The following is a 16824-nucleotide window of genomic DNA, read 5'->3' on the forward strand; positions in this document are numbered from 1 at the left end:
ATGTAAATAGTAGCGGTAGGGGGAAGTTATTTGCTCCCTGAGTAAGAAAGTGTTCAGCTATTTTCATGTGGACAATTAAAAAAAAAAAAACTTTATCTTTTTTGAGTTCTGGAGGTTCCTGGACCCAAAGCTTACAAAGTAGACCCTTACAGTAAACAAAAATTATTAAAAACTACATCACTCTGTTTTCCTTTGTAAATGTGCTGTGATCAGGCTTTGTTTACCCTGCTTATTCACAGACAATCTGGTATGCTGTTACTAGGAAATACATGTGAACTGGTCTATGTTAGACACAAACTGATTGCTTTTTCTCTTGGATATACCCAAATTGGTAACAAAGTAAACTTCCCTCTTCCTTGCCTCTTTACTCAAAAATATGTATAAAGTAATCTAAAATTCAGTAGTCTACTGTAAAATGAGATTCAATTATTTATTGATGCTGATTCTTACCTTGATACGAATTTTTAACTTTAGCATCAATTAATATCTGGACCTTGATTCTGTCACTCACAGTACCTAGGTAAATTGCATTGACTTGTGAGGCTGGTGTAGGGGTGTGTGAACACTAAAGTCTTGACTACTATACTAACTGTACTGAGTGGGGGACAGCTCAAGCATGCACAGCGTTACACATTTCGATCTTAAGTCAACAAAATAACTATCTACAGATATGCTATTCATAGCTGTTTACATTTTGTAAGTAATACAAAGATGTATGGAAGAAAACAGAGCTTTCTTCATCAGTGCTTTAAATTGTGGAAACTTTACAGACTTGCCATTCCCAGGAATTTATAAAAACACTGCCACATTACTCACAAGGTTATCATTCCTGATTTTGACCAATCTGTTTTCTGTGACAGGACATCAATGAAATGGTGCGAACTGAGCGTCCAGACTGGCAGAATGTCATGCTGTATGTTACAGCAATTTACAAATACTTTGAAACCTGAAACCCTAATAATTCAACAGATCCATGGGATAGAACCAACATGAGCTACCAGATGGAAATCTTACTGAAATGCTAATCCCCATTTCACTGAAAACTGGCAACATTTGAGTCCCCTCGAACTTCAGTGACACTATCCTGGATTGCCTCAGATTGCTTCAGCTACTAAGCCTGGAAACAACTGTTTAAAAGCAAGAACTTGTTGCCACAGTGCTTGGAATAACCCAAGTTATTAAGCTATTCAGATTAATTATATAGCCTAAAGAGCCTGGACTGCCTTTCCAGCCAGACTTCCTAAGGCTTTCTTTCCTAGGAGAGTGAGATGAATGAATCCTCTAGCATATAGGAGACTGAATGTACAGCTAAAGCTTTGAGAAGGAAAAGGATAACATGGCATCGTATTACTGAACTTTCTGTAGCATCCTCATACCACAGAGTCTGAATATTCTACCCACAGCATATGGCACCCCAGTACAGTAGAGTTCTTAATGGTAATTTAGTTACTGCCTTTACAGCTATTTTCCCTCCTTTAAAATATGCACAATATTCTAGGAAAACAAGCTTTTATTCCATAATGACAAATTGAGTGGAAAAGTGCTCTCGATACCTCGAAAACTTTAGCACAGAAGAACTCTTCATTCTAAAGCTTCATTATAAGCCTACCTCTGTCACAGTGATGTGGCTTCCAACTTTATCTTACGGATTGTAAAGACTAGCACATACAGCTCCTGGTTTTCAGGGTATGCTCTACTTCAAGGAATCTGTCCAAACTCCCTGTGCTTCCATTATAATAGAAATGAATCAATAATCAACTCTTGTACGGCTTGTTCTTTCCTCTCTTCCTCCTTTGCCTGTATAGCACGCACAGCTACCCCAGGCTTTACAGCAATACGAGCGTACATAATGGATTTCTGTGGTAGAATTTTGGAACTGGGATAGCATTTCCTCTGCAGAGAAGATATTTTCAATAAGATGTAATAATGAAGTAGTTTGTCTCAAGATCCAGCTTTGCCATGTTTTCTGTTGTGTTTTTCATTGATCTTGCACATCCTCATCTGACTGACAGAAGGTGGGACGTTCTCTGACAAGAACTGTGGAGGAACTGATGTAATGTGTATACACCCAGTAGTCTCAAATATCGTGTGCAAATGACTTACTGTCACAAGGAAGGAATTGAGAAACTTTAGTCTGTTCAACTTCTGTTTTCCTAAAACATACCTGAATTCATGTATCAGCTCTTGGGCAAAAGAGTTCAAGTGCCTTAGCGATCATTGAATTGATACATCCTGGCACTTCAGGGCCTCGTGCAGAATGTCAATGGCTCAGAACGATTTCATATATCCATTTGTCATAAGCCGTTTGTTGTAATCTTGTTTGTCAGATCAAGGGAAGACTTCACTCTACCATTGCTTCTGCCTCTTATTTTTCTGAACACTTATCAGCAGTTAAGCCACAGTTGAACATCTCTCATTAATATTAAGCAGAAGCCTCTTTTAGAAGTGAGTTCTATAACAACTGCCATTTATAAGCACATGCTCTTTCAACACAGTAACCCTGTTATAAAGAAAATGAATCTGTCATTCCTATGGTGCTCTTATGACTGTTAAGGACAGTTTGAATGTCATAGATGTTAACCCAGTGAATGCAACTGTGCTTGGCATCTGTGAAACTTCATCATGGTATAAAAGCACAGATTTAACTCAAAATTATTGCCAAATCCAAAACCCTGTCATCTGAAGAACATAGCCCATGTGAAGAGTAATAATTCAGCATGTCTTTAGCAGCTAGCATAAAAATATATGCCTACATTGATATGTGCCTGTGAGAATTACGAAAATTTGCAAAATAACTACTTAATCCATGCTGAGGGCCTTTGGAGACATTTTCAGAGCAGCAGTGGCTCATACATTCTTGCAGTTTAGAACCCTAAAAGTAGGTAAATACTCTCAGATTACTAATTGGTGCATTTGAAGAGCCAACGTAATCTAAAGACAGTTGTTGCAAGAGAGGCCTCAAGTGCAAAATCTTCATTAACAGATTTTAATAAAAGTCTGAAATACAATTTCTTCTCCCGTATATTTCTTCAAAAATTTTTCTTTACTTCATTTTTCAAACGTTTCAATAAGAATAGTCTTATTGGAAATACACATTATTGCTGTCTCACATTCCATCTCTTACTATTAAATTCCAGGTTTTGCCAATTTGTGATTAAAAAACCCTTCTATTCATCCCCTGAACAGACATCCTTATCTATGATTGTCTTATTCATTGCCTTAGATTTTAAGAAAATATTTTTCTAATGAAAAGGACAGCATTTCTTGGTCTAAATTCACTCATGACCTGTTTTGTTAAGGTAATTTGAGCTTTAAGCTGATTTTTTTCTGTCCCGTGATCAACTTCATTTACCTGGAATGTTGTATTAGTCCTTAACTGAAATAACACTAATGGTATATCCATTTGTAAAAGGGGAAATCACATTTTCCCGATACTTTCTGTTAAAAAGATGAGCTGCTAGTCTTCAGAGAGAGAGAAGTTATTAGTAATTATAAAAATGATCTTGTTTTGAAGTTCAGAGCTCTGTAAACTTCTTGATGTCATCTGTCTGATAAACCTCTGCTGAATTCATATTGGAAAAGGAATACTGGGCTTCATTAAGAGCTTTTTTTATAATGATATATCTGAGCCTTTACGTATAAGATGCTGCACAGCTGTCAAAGTAATGAAGCAATGGAAGATCTAAAACAAACATAATGCCCTGCTGCACTCTACAACGTGTTTTCTGAAGGTTCAAACAGCATTACATTTTTCAAGAAGAATAATAGCTCTAGCCCTTCTGGACATGGATGAGACTGTTCTGTTTGGTTCCTACTCACAGTTAATCCTGAAACAGCCTGTTTTTTGTACATAGGAAGTGCAAGTTTATGCTGATTTACTTTCCTTTCTTTTTAACCCAGAAAATATTTCTGAATGTACTCAAAAAAGGACAAATATTTTATCATCATTTTATATTATTGCATTTTAATATGTGCCTTGCAAATGCCTGTGCTGTAGTATATCAGGGTTACTGATTGCCAGCTGTAGGGGTGGGGTGGGCAACAAAATAGAGCTGTCGAACGTACTGATGCAGATACAGCTGTATCATCTTCTGGATCCTGTTTACTGAAACACGTCCATGGATTAGAGAGGTCAGTTCAGAGCCAGACGTGTATTCGGTTTGGCTAGTTGTCATCCTGGTCAGCAATGAACTGAATGAACAGTTGTGGGGTTTTCTTTACCAAAAAAAGCAGGGATAGGAGGAAAAATTTAATTTTGGTTATTCAGGAAAATTCTGTCAGAGAAGTTTTGATATGAAGTATCTAACAATAACAGAACTGAGGTGACTTCAGAATGGATTACACTTGATTTGGTTTTCAGTTGGTTTTGTTTGATCCAGTTTGATTTGGTTGTCTTGTATATTTAGTTAGAAATACTTATTTAGTATCTCTGCTGTGAATCTCAGTGGCCCTCACAAAGATCTCTCATGTCTTTGAAAAATCGTGAGTGAAATTTTCCCTTTTAAATTTGTGTTTGTGGATAGGTTATCCAGAATATAGTATTTATTTACAGCATATTCTGATGTAAAAGTAAATTTTTGTCTCTTTTGCATAAAATATATTCCTCAAGTTACATTTAGCATTTCTGATAATTTTTTGTCTTCAGTTTTGTAAAATATTTCCACTGTTTGTGTTTTTCTGTGAAGTCCATCGTCATGCTTTATGGGCCCCTTAATTTGCCAGAGCTAAATGAACTCAGCTTTGACGTATTGGTGTAAGCTCCTATCAATACCACTGGCACCAGTCATACTCTGGTTTTACGTGCGTAAGGAGAAATAAATTTGTCCCTTGCTGTAATGATGCAGTACACTGGTTTAAACCGCTAAGGATCTGCCTTAAGAATTTTGTAGCTGTGACAAAAAGTTCTCATTGGCATCTCATTTCTGTTACTGATCTCAGTGTTCACTTCTTATCTATTTTTTCAGTGCCCTGATTCAATATCTTTTGCATCATCAAAAAATTGCTTTTAATTAATTCTTTCTCCTTCTGTACAGTTTTGGCCCAGGGTACAAATTTTATTATAGCCTAGTTTAAAACAAGATTATTTGGGAAGTTGGAGATATGGAGAACTTCTGGGTGTTTTTCTTACTTTGTGTTCTGCTTGTGACTGGTCTGGGAACGCTGTCTGGTTTTCAGGTGATGTGTGACAAGATCTTCCAAAGCTGCCCCCTCTGGATGCCTGGCGTGAAGCTATGCATAGGCTAAAGTTAAGCCTTTAAAACTGTGTTCATGTGATGCATGTGGTGACTTTTCTTCTTATTTGGCTCTTGCAACTAATACAGTCACAGCTTAACTGCAGGCTGCAGCGAGCAGGAGCTATTAAGGGGCAGAATTCTTCTGGGAAGGAATCCAGTTGTACACTTTTACACTATTTTTTGCCTATTGTGAGTAATGCTCTTGCTGAGGTGGCCTAAGAAAGAGGATTTTAAAATAGTAGTGTTCATGTACAGACTGATTTAACTATATAGTTTGTTTGTGGTCCTTCCCTTGACTTGGTAAATATTTATTTCTGCTTTATTTTTATGTTCTGCCAAGCTCTATTTCTGCAATTCCTTTCTTTAAGCTAGCATTAGTGTGTGAATACTCAGAAACATTAACCAGTTTGAGAAATGATTTGGTGAGAAGTGGTATTAAAGTGTAGTCGTCACCCCCGCGTTCTGGACGTGCCACCGTGCTTTCCAAGTTAGTGCATCTTGGTTGGCAAAACGTGTTAGAGCTGCTTAACTCCCCCACGGCTTCCTCGTCTCCCATATAGCCTGGGTCGCCCCAGGGTGTCCATCAGGTGTTCTTGCCCCAAATTATCAACTCCTTAAATGAGTTAAGCGTTCATAGACATCTCTTAATATATTTCATTATCCCTATTTAGAAAGGTATCTCTAATAGTGTTTCTGCTTTCAAAGGAGAGTGGCTGGATGGGTTTTAAATGACTCTCTGGCTTGCTGAGCCATTCCCAGTCCTTCATTCATCTCAGGTTTTTCTGTTGTGTTCCCTATGATTTCAGTGTCAGTGTTGAAGTACACTTTGTAATTGTCAAAGCATCTGGAATATGTAGCAAGTATACTTTTGATAATTAATGCTAAATAACTTAGAAGATCAAGGTTTGTACAGTTCTGATTTCTGTTAGAGTGTTGATATTGGTTTTTTTTTTTCCTTATGTATTTGCACTTGCCAGTTTTTGGGATGCAACACCCTTGAACTCAGTTTGGCAAGGCCGCTATCCTAGCCTCCATAAATTAATTCATTCTGCAATAATAGGATTATTTCCTCACACTGAAACTTCAGTAAAACCTATGAATACCAGATGACTTCATTCCAACTGACATTTATCTTTTACTGGGAATATTCCTTACCCTTAGGCCACTGCCAGCCACAGAGTTGCACATAAAATTCCCATCAGTTCCAGCAGGACTTGGGGATGCAAAACGGTAGGGTAAACTTTTGGCAGAATATTACGGCAGCCTGATGCGATTAAGCTGGTTTCATTTTAATCCCCTATTTTCAGGGGGTTTCAGTTCAGCCAAAATCACTTACTCAAAGCAGAAACGTGGCACGTTTGTTCTCCACGGGGAAGTAAGCTTCTGTTAAATAATATTTTTATGAGATTGTATTTATGGAAACTGAAAGACAAATGTCATGAAGCTAGTTTTGTTGCACTTTTCTAAGGCTTTTGTATTTTGCATAGAGTTCTAGAATATGAACAAGTTATTTGGAGAAGTCAAGGCTTAAAACTTACTGTGCCCCAGCATAGCAACGTATTACATGCATTTTCATTCTAGTGATATATGTGTTATTTTAACGGCATGTACCTAATGTATTTATATGGTAGGCAGGCAGCCCAGTGGACGTGTCCTGCTGCAGAGGAGCCGTCGGCAGTGCTGGTTGCGCAGTTCATGAACTGGCCTGCTTCGGCAGTAGGCTGCATTTGCAATAATGGACTAGGCATTTTTTTGTTTCTGAACTCTTATTTCAACAAATGGGGAGAAAGAGGCTCTTCTTTTTTTGTTCCATTGTTGAAATTTCTCTGGAGGCTTTTACTGGTTTCCAATTATTGCATATGTTCAATTAGGATAATTACTTGGGAATCTTCAGTAAAGAGGGCACAAGTACACATAACACACTCAAGTAATTAATCCTTGTAACTTAAAACATTTCAGTTCACTAGGAACGTTTGGTTTTGCATATATTGTAAGGTCAATTTTACTATTTTTAAGTAGCACTTTTATACATGTCTGAAGGGTTTTTTGAACAGAAATGTTTTTTTCTGTATTTTATCTAATGGAAAGAAAGTATAACACCACTAAACAACGCTTCGACTAGTTAGCCTCCAGACTGTAAGTTCACTTTAGGTCAGTAATAATCCAGAGTTGTTCAATGTGTATAAAATAAATCAGCAATCCAATTTTAATATTGGACCACTCTCCAGATCAGAGTCAGAAGGGCATTAATTGGTACCCTCCAGCTCTTGGATGAGGGTACTTTCAGTTCAGGTGTGAGGCAGAATTGACAGAACAGTGTGATGTATTTGGGACTTCATGAAAGAACAGAGATTTATTGATGTCTCAGTCTAACTTCACAGCACTGTACTGGATAAGGACTAGCCTTGTTTGAGATGACACTGCAGCCAGTACTAGTATCTCCTAAATAGCTACTTTAAAGCTTATTTTCCATGGCCTTTAGAGATGATGTAAAAAACAGTAATTCTTAAAAGCTCTTCTCATCCATCCAGCTTTTCTGATTTGTATTGGGTTTGTACTCGCTTGAAACACGGCTGTTAGACTGACCTAACAGTACATGTATGGGCTTAGTAATTCTTGTTCTAGACAACAAGCACTTTTCTCTTTTCCAGAACGCTTTCAAATGGTTTACACACACATATTGACATATAGAGACATTTTACATATATAGAGAGATTTTACATACATGTATAGATGTGCATATATATACAGACATATGTACATGTGTGTACACATATATGTACATATGCAGGTTCTTAATAAAACAACATGTTTCAAGAAGTGCTTGCGTCTTGGATACTTTGGGTGGTGTATTAGCGTATACGTTTAAAAGGTAAGGAGGAAAAAAACATTTTGTTTGCTTCTGGTTAGAGATGAGAAATATAGGTTTGAGGAAAATTTGGAAGTATGTTCAAATTGTATTTCACCCTATTTCTGGTTTGAAAGGCACAAGCTGTTTAATCATTGGAACTTAAAAGGTCAGGAAGCATATTTTAAGCTATACCTTTTGGAGGACCAATATGCTTTTAGTTTGCAAGGACCACTAAAGATCTGGGCATTTACCTTCTCCATAATGTATTCTGTATGAGTATTTAGTATGTATGCCTTCAAGTTGCCAATGTTGCCATGTTTTCTTCTTAATTATTCATGAAATAAAGATTGCAAATAGCAAAATGTGTGTTTGTGTTTTCTTGCGTGAAGCCACTACAAAAGGGAATATTTTAATGCTATTTGTGGCACTGTGGTTTTTCAGGAGTAAATGTTGCAGGAAGTAGCTTGTGGAGGTTTATAGGCTGTGGATGAGAAGTGGATGCAAATGATTTGCATGCACATAACCTCGTGATCTTTTGGAAGTCATGTCCCTTTTGGTATCCCAGCATACTTTATGGTATATACCCCCAAAGGGTTTTAAATTATGAAATGGTGAATACCCAAGGTAAGAGGTACATATTTAAGGCATCTGCTTAGCCTGCGTTGTCCTAGTCTTGAGTATGAGTAACAGAGAAGGGAATCGCAGAGAATATGTTCAATTTAGGCAACTTCTGCAATACATTGCAGGATTAGAATTATTTTAATATTACTTAACCCAACCCAAGTAAGGCAATGCATGCATGTGGGCTCGCTCGCTCTCTCTAAAGGAATTGGGCTGGGGAGGGATTGGGGACTTAATCTCTAGAACAGTTCAGAGTATTTAAAGCAGATGCCTAAAAATAAAATTTCCAGGTGAAAATAAAGACTAGAACACCTTAAATCTGATTTGGTCTCAATCATCCTGGATGGTAACTGTTTTCAAATGCTGTTTTAGAGCTTTAATTTCAAGTGCTCTGGAATAAATTGGATCCAGAGGTTTGGATTGAACTCCTGTTTATTTCAAATGTTGTTCTTAAATGCACTCACTAGTATAGGTATTTTAATTCTACCTATTTATTACATCATTTTTTTGAGATTTTGTGTGGTGTTTTCTCACTGTTCAGCAATCCAGAAAAGTCTTTGTCTCGGTCATGTTACTCTGCAAGAAAATGTCTCGCTTCTCCTTTCTTCAGGTCAAATATTCTCCCTGAATTTTGAGTGGTTTAAGAAAACTCTTCTGAGTTCTCAAAATGGATTTATATCCTGTTTTTAAGCACGGATCTTCAGTTTTCATACTTCTTTTAAAAAGAAATGTTTTAAAAGTGTAGTGTAGTAAACTCGTCAGAAAATAGATGTTTTTTCTTTTCTGTAGCCAGTGCATGACGGTGTTGTAGAAGTGACTTGTACGCCTGCAACTGGCACTCTGAAGGGCAAGACAGAAGCAGCGAGCAGGACGCAGGCCAGGCCTGAGGTAGGCTAAGCCAGCGGCGTCTGCACAGTCTGTAGAGCTGCAGCTTGTCTTTCCCATGTCCACTGAAATAATATTCCCTAACCAAAGGCTTTTTTCATGGATTGTCTTCCAAGGTGTCACTAGAGAATTTTGTCAAAAATGTGAAACTAGCTGCATAAGTGTGTTTTAAGTTGAATATAATTAAATCAGTTAAATAATTTTGAAGGTCTTACTGTAATGAAAAATGGCAGCTATATGGAATAGTAAAATAGAAACCTCAGAAGCAACAGCAATATAATATTCCATTGTATTAAATCACAAAAGCTTATATTGGAGTCATGGTTGTTCTGCAGCTAAATTCTGTATGGGAAGTAGGTTAGCATTAAACTGTCAGCTAAAATTCTTATCATAAAGGGTTTCACAACTGCTTTGATCAACGGAAGAGACTTGGATAATATCAAGTGTGTTGCCAAGAGCTGTGTGTAGTTCCACAGAGTGCATAGACAAGAGGGGCTCAGGAAGATGTAAGTTCTTCCCACACAAAATTCTTCTAAAACACAGACAACTAACTTACCATAAAAAGTTAACTCCCTTCTCTAGATGGGAAGTTATTAATAGCCAGCAGCTACTGTTAAGACCTGAAAAAAAAGGTGCTGAATTCTGTGCCTTTCACATTGTTCACCCTCTCTTAGCTCCCTCACTTAGTGTTTTATCTATGGGGTTTTTATCAGCACTCTCTTTCCTTGGGACCAGCATTTGTGTTTTCCTTGTTTCTTAAACTGGTATGTTTTCTTTTTCATCCTCAATACTAAAGGTTGAGTGAGGTACAGAATTGCTCGAAAAGTGGTGATAGTATTGTGGAAAGCTCCAGTACCTTCTGTGTGAATTACTGCTTGATGCTGGAACCCAACACCTTGAATGGAGGAGTTCACTAATTAGTGTCTCTATTCCTGGCAGCTCAAGATTAGAAGATGATTTATGTCTAATTAAATTATTTTTATTAGCATCACTTCCATTAAGAAAGTTGCTTCCAAACTTCTCCCATATGTCTTTGTTTAGAAAAAAATTTGTCTATGAATTTAAAAAAAAAAGTAGGTAAGGGACTGATGCCATCAAGCCTAATCCAAGGTAAGGTTTTATTAGTCTTTGTGTGTGCCATTTCCCTCTGTATCACCATGGTTTAACCGAACTCTGTTTGTAGAGCTGAATTTCTGTATATGAAATACCCTGTTTGATAAATATGATGTTGACTTTTCTTAGATGTTCTTTGCCCTTCAGGATTTCCAGTTCTTTGGAACCTCCTTAATCTCATGAAAATAGGGTTGAACACAGTAGTGTCTTATCACAGTATTTTTACTGCTAGATATTTGCATTGATTATATAGTGTGAGGAAGTATTTGTGCTTCTCTACAGTGCTGTGCATAGCTCAGTCCCTTGTTTATGCTTCCTTTTCTTAAACCATTTTAGGCTCTTTCCTCAAGCGAGAAGCCTAAAAGTTAAGCTCTTAAAAATGAAAGAAACTTGAGAAGGAGACATAACAGTCTGGAGACAACTTCACTGAGCTGTTGACAATATCATATTTTTCAAAAATAAATATCCCACAGAGCACCAAAATGCCAGAGGGTTGAGTTAACACTGTGTGTCTCTGGGGCCACATTCAGAGTCCATCAGCTGCCATGGAGCAAAGCCTGCGGTGCACATAACCGGTGCCGTCTCCTGAAAAAGAAAATCGCAGCACTGGAGGGTATGATCCTGAGGGGTGCTGAGCATCAGCAGTTCTGCAGTTCAGGAGCTGTTAGGTGTTCAGTCCTTCTGAGAAATCTTTCCTGAAAATGGCTGGTCTAACAATAATGTAGCTGGACTATCGTCCCAGCAGAGAAGAAACATAAAGGGCAGGCATGCCGCAGTTTTCCTCTTGGCCAGAGATGCAAACGTTACACAGGCATTGGGACAGGGTGCTAAAACACCAACTTAACTTTATAAACATATGAAGTTCCATCATTTTAGAATCATAGAATGGTTTGGGTTGGAAGGGACCTTAAAGATCATGTAGTTCCACCCCCCCTGCCAGTGACAAATGAATGACAGGGAAGAGCGCGGGGCCGGGGGATACCAGACCAGGTTGCTCAGAGCCCCATCCAACCTGGCCTTGAACACTGCCAGGGAGTGGATTTTGCACTGACGTTTCCAGCACACACTGTTCCCTAGCAGGGAGTGGTGGGGAGCAGGGTCAGTAGCTACTTTTTGTCTCCAGTTTGTGTTGTGACAGAGCTTGGTTATACACAATGTGGATTTTGTCAAGTTAAGGGTTGCCCTCTCATTGCTCCTTAGAATAAAATGAGAATAGTTAAGTGAAGCAGAATCATCTGACTTCTTCTGCTGGGCCTTGCAACTCCAACAGTTCATTTATTGTATAAAGGTAACTTCTATATATTACTATTATAGAAAATAAATAGCTGTTGCTCTGCAGCTCCCACATGATGATTCATGCTACCCGTTTTTCTTCTATTAATAGTCTACAAAGAGTGCTTAAATTTAGACTGAACTCCATCTCATAGTTGGTCATGCTGAATAGCATTTAGAGAAACGAAGGCACAGCCTGTTTGGGCAGTGCCTTTTACAGACATTAGTCCAAATCTTGACGTGAAATTACTGAAAATACTTTTATTCCTGGCCTAAGTGCAAATGGCAGGACCTAAACGATGTGGTGGATATGGGTTTGCATCTCCCTGTGAGCACAAATCTTACCTTGACTTTGGCTTTTTTCCTCAAGCCTAGGTCAAAGCTGAACTCCCGTGGTGGGATGGAACAGTTTGTGAGAAGGCTTCGATCTCTGACACAGAGTGTCCTTTGCTCAGTTGTTAGCGATGGGCATTTCCAGTGAAAATTTTGTGTGTGAAACTTTGTTAAAGGACTCTCTCTTCAGAAAACCTAGCTACCTTTTTTTTGGTGTTGATTTTAAAATCACTGACAAGTATTTAATGTTGAACAATGTGAGAGAACTAATTGTGTATCTATATACACACATACGGATTTTTATTTGTATTTATCCATCTTTAATGTTGAAGGATTGGCTAGTGTTTTCAAAGGACCTCAGGTAACCCTGCCTCCATCCCTTCTCTTAGACTAACACAAGTGCCTCTCACTGCTTTGAGGAGGTTCAGGTGGTGTTTGTGGGGATGGGATTGTGTACAAGTCAGAACACGTCATTTTGTGTCCTGTTTAACCACCTTGCACATCTGTGCTAATGCAATACTCAGTTTGATGCTTCTTTGCAAAATATGCATCCCTTAAATGTAATTTTGCATATGTCAGATGATTCAGTCTAGTTAAGAAGAGTTCCAAAACTGGTAAAGAGTAATTTCTTTCTTAAAGACAGAAATATTTTTTTCTATTTAAAAAAACATTAATTCTTCCAGATTCTGTTCTCGACAAGCTGATGGTCATTTTCAGTCCTTCGCACAGAAGCCTCAGTACAGAGGTATGCTCTCTTGCTCTCTTGCTGCTTACCAGGGTGCCAGGCTGGTTTTGATTACGGTCATTAAAGATGAGTCTGTTTTGTGTTTGTAGTGGCTTTGCTGCCGTGCCCAAGCAGACTGTTGCTCATGCAGGTTCAGCAAAGAGAAGGGTGCGTTTCATGATAAGTCTCAAGTGTGAAGTTTTTATTTACTTTGCTCTCATCTTTTTTGAAAGAAGCGTTTCAAGATTTACTCTGCACAGGCTTTGTAGAGTTTACTACTTCAGCTCAGTTGCTAAGTCTGAGAAGTGCAAATAATTTCGTATCACTGCTTTTCAGATGCCCAAAATTCAGGAGTTTGGCTTGTTCAATTAAATCACGTCCAGTATGTTACTGCAACTCTGCTTTTCAGGAATGAAAAAGCCCTTCTTGGCTGTACACAGGAGAATCAGAATAATTAATTTCTTTCCTTGCAATACTGGACTTCTTTGAGGTCACAGCCTGGGCCAGCAGACAGCTCTAGGCGTGTGGCAGTACCTACCCCATGGCTCCTGAGGCTGCTGGAAGCTGTTTCGTTTCCAGGTAGTTTCAGCCTACCTCTTCGTGCAGTCCCTTCTCAAAGTGTATCTGGCCACAGCAGTCGTGGTAATGCTCTTTTGTCCTTCATAAATGACTAAGAAGGGAAAGGAAGTTAAAGTTAGCACTCTCTTGTATTGCCCCCCCATATTACAAAAACAAAGAAAAAATTGTAAAAGCTGATTGTATTCCTTACTGCCAATCTGCTGTCATCATTGGCCACTGGCAAGGGAGGACATAAGTAGAAATATCTACAGGTAAGAACAACACACACTGAATATGCACAAGAAGAAATATGATCTGAAGAACAGTGCAGTTCTGATACTTGACAGGGAGAATAACATTAACATAATAGAAAACCAATTAATTTCTTAATTCAAAAAGAAAGGCAACAGATCTATTCAGATCTTGCTGTAATGAAAGCTGTCCTATCCAGCTGCTAAATAGGACATCAACCAGCAGCTGCTCATTATAAACACATTTACTTGTGCAGAAGTGAGAAATGAGCATGCAAAAGCGGTAGAGGAACTGGCTCAGTTGCTCTGGGAAGTGTTAATACTAATTTTTAACATCTTGTAACACTGCAGAACTCCCCACTGCACAGAGGAAATCAGTAGGTGACAATGGGGACCTGATAGCTGTCCAAATGGCCGGTGAGGGAAGGGACCCGTGGGTTGGTGGTTTTGGTAGTGGTATCAGAATGCTTTTATAGAAAAAAAGTGATTTCTGAGAAACATTAGAAGCTTGTCAGGATGCCATTGTCAGCCAGCCCTGTGAAAGCACTCGGACGTTGCTTTGGATCTTCTAGGACTTGCTGATTTAAAAGAAAATCAACATAGTCTACATCAAATAATCTTAAAACTGATTAGTTGCAAAAATCAAAGAGGAGTTATAACTGGGAAAAGAGACAGCCAATGAAGCGTTTCTGGGGTCCTTCAAAGACAGGCTGATCAACATCTGTGGCTCGGGAAACTTGTAGGGTGATGTGTTGAGGATGGGGCAGTTGGAAGGAACCACCCTGACAGCTTAATAAAGGGAGCTGACTGCAACAGCTTTGCTTTTAGTGTATTCAGGAACAAAATCATATTTAGAAACCGCATCCCTGCTCCTTGAAAGGATTTTGATTCCCAGCTTTCATTGATTTCAGTGGGAGAGAGTCATTTGGATGTCTTGGAGGAGCTGGACCAAAGATGAGAGGCAACCTCTGCAGTATAGGAAATGCTACCCTGGAAAGGAGCAACGCTGAACGGACGCAGCACGTCCTGGCAGACAGCTCCTTGCTACAGCATGACTCCTGCCCCTCTAGTTGAAATACAATCACACAGCATAAAACTTCACGGAGTATCAGGTAGGAGTGGGCAAGAGTGAGGCCATTGCATGAACAGTGCCCGATTCTAGTGTCAGCATTTTTCAAAGAGCTCTGGCAAACTTCACGTAGGCAGGCAGCATTTCTACATTTATCATTATTGCAGCATGTTTTGATGAGGCTTCTAAATTTCTCATAGTCTCCCACTTTGGCTTTTTCTCTTGACTTGGTTAGTCAATATATGTGGTCCTTAAAATCATTACGTGTTAGTGTGTGGTAGATTACTCCAGCCTTTTCTGTAACTTCCTGGGAAAAATGACTTTTTTTTTTTTTTTTGCCTCCCGGCAGGATTCCCATTGTGTTTGGAGCAGCACTCTGGCCTCCGCTCTGACATTCATAGCGGCGTGGCTGAGGCAGCCCGTGCGCCAGCCTGCCCTCCCGACTGGGGTAAGAGCGGAGGGGAGGGCAGCGCAGGTGCCCGGTGCTGTGGCCAGGGCTACATTTTTAATGCTTAGATGCTCATAGGTTTTGAGGTTGGTGCTGAAGTGGCTGGTGCCAGTTCTGCTGCTTCTTTCCTACTGTCTTGATACACTGAAAAATCTTAAAGCCTTGTTTCATGCTCTTGCTGCCAGAGGAAGCTGGGCAAGCCAGTGGCCTGTAGGTTAAAGTAACACGCATGCGTTTTTGGGAGGTGTGCTGTGAGCAAAGCACCTCTGGGGTTGGGAATCCCGAAATAAAAACTTTTGTTGCAAGGCACAAGCATCCAAGCTGTGGCAGTTCCCTGTGCAGAGGGGCCTGGGCTGGCTGTCGTTGAATCGGTTTTTCATAGGCTGGGATCTGCCATGGAGTTGGTGGGAAGCGTGGAGTCACGCTGGTGGTTTTCCTGGTTGTAATGTCCAGCCAATAGGAACGTGGAGATAAATTACTTGCTAAGACGTAAAGTTGAAAAATAGTAATAAAAAAACTTAGGAGATATCCACAAAGAGCAGCGGGTTCAAATTCTTGAGAGGTTCTCTCCCCGCTTTAAAATAGCTGCGAGATGAGTCACGGCTGTTCCCCAAGTCTGCTCCTGCGGAGGCACAGGAGATGGCTGGGGACACGCACAGCCCCAAGGGCCACGCCACCGCGGGCCCCGCTCCGGGCAGGAGACGCGCGTGTGCGTGTGGTGGGATCCACAAAGACCTGCTCAGTGGGAAACGGGGCACCGCTGTGAAATGTTTGATATCTTTGCTGAGAACTGTTGAGCACTTAAGAGTAGTAATGCACAGGGTTTCCTTTCTGGGGTAGGAACAACAGTGAGGCAGAGAAGAGAAGAAACTCTTTTTTCTCTGGGCTTGCGCAGGCTTTCGGGGGCTCGGCACAGCCCCGCGCTGGGGCTTAACCGGGCTGCGGGGCATCGCCGGCCTGCGGAGAAGCAGGTGCTTAAAGCCGTGTCTGGAGAACCCCCCCTCCCCGCTGAGCCCGTTTCTGTCGCTTGCAGGTCCCTCATGACAAGAGCTGGGACTCCTCGACGCAAGCGGCGGTCTCTCCTTCAGCCGCTTCGCGAGATGCTGCTCCGGGCTGCCCTCGGCGCTGCGGACGCCGCCAGCGCCCGGCTGCGGCCCGTGTGCCGGCCGGCAGGTAACGCTGCGGGGCTGCCGGGCTCCGGGCACCGGCTCCGCCGCCGCTCGCTCGGCCTTGGGGAGCTGCTCCCGCGGCAGCCGCCGGGGCTCGCCGCCCCCTTCCCGCCGGGCCCGGGGCCGGGCCGGGGGCTGCCGCACCGCCCCGCCGCCGCTCCCGCCCCGCGCGGCCCGCGCCGCCCTGCAGGGGGCGCCGCTGCCGCCGGCTCCGCGCCGCCGGGCTGCCCGCGTGCCGCGGCGGGGGGCGCCGCGGGGCGGGAGCGGGGCAGCGCCCGGCGGGGCCGGCACCGCCA

The 16824-nt window shown here is 40.9% G+C and overlaps 1 protein-coding gene across 4 annotated transcripts in view; it reads left to right on the forward strand.

Annotated features, from left to right (window-relative positions):
* SPECC1L (sperm antigen with calponin homology and coiled-coil domains 1 like) overlaps positions 1–8395 on the forward strand; it is a 70432-nt gene extending 62037 nt beyond the window's left edge. For all 4 annotated transcript variants that reach the window (XM_068412357.1, XM_068412354.1, XM_068412355.1 and 1 more), the window contains one exon: positions 861–8395. In XM_068412357.1, the coding sequence (XP_068268458.1) occupies positions 861–950 (90 nt within the window). In that variant the 3' untranslated portion in view covers positions 951–8395. The remainder of the gene's footprint in view (positions 1–860) is intronic.
* Positions 8396–16824: the final 8429 nt, after the last annotated feature.

This window comes from Nyctibius grandis, chromosome 14, assembly GCF_013368605.1.
Source record: "Nyctibius grandis isolate bNycGra1 chromosome 14, bNycGra1.pri, whole genome shotgun sequence".
NCBI lineage: Eukaryota > Metazoa > Chordata > Aves > Nyctibiiformes > Nyctibiidae > Nyctibius > Nyctibius grandis.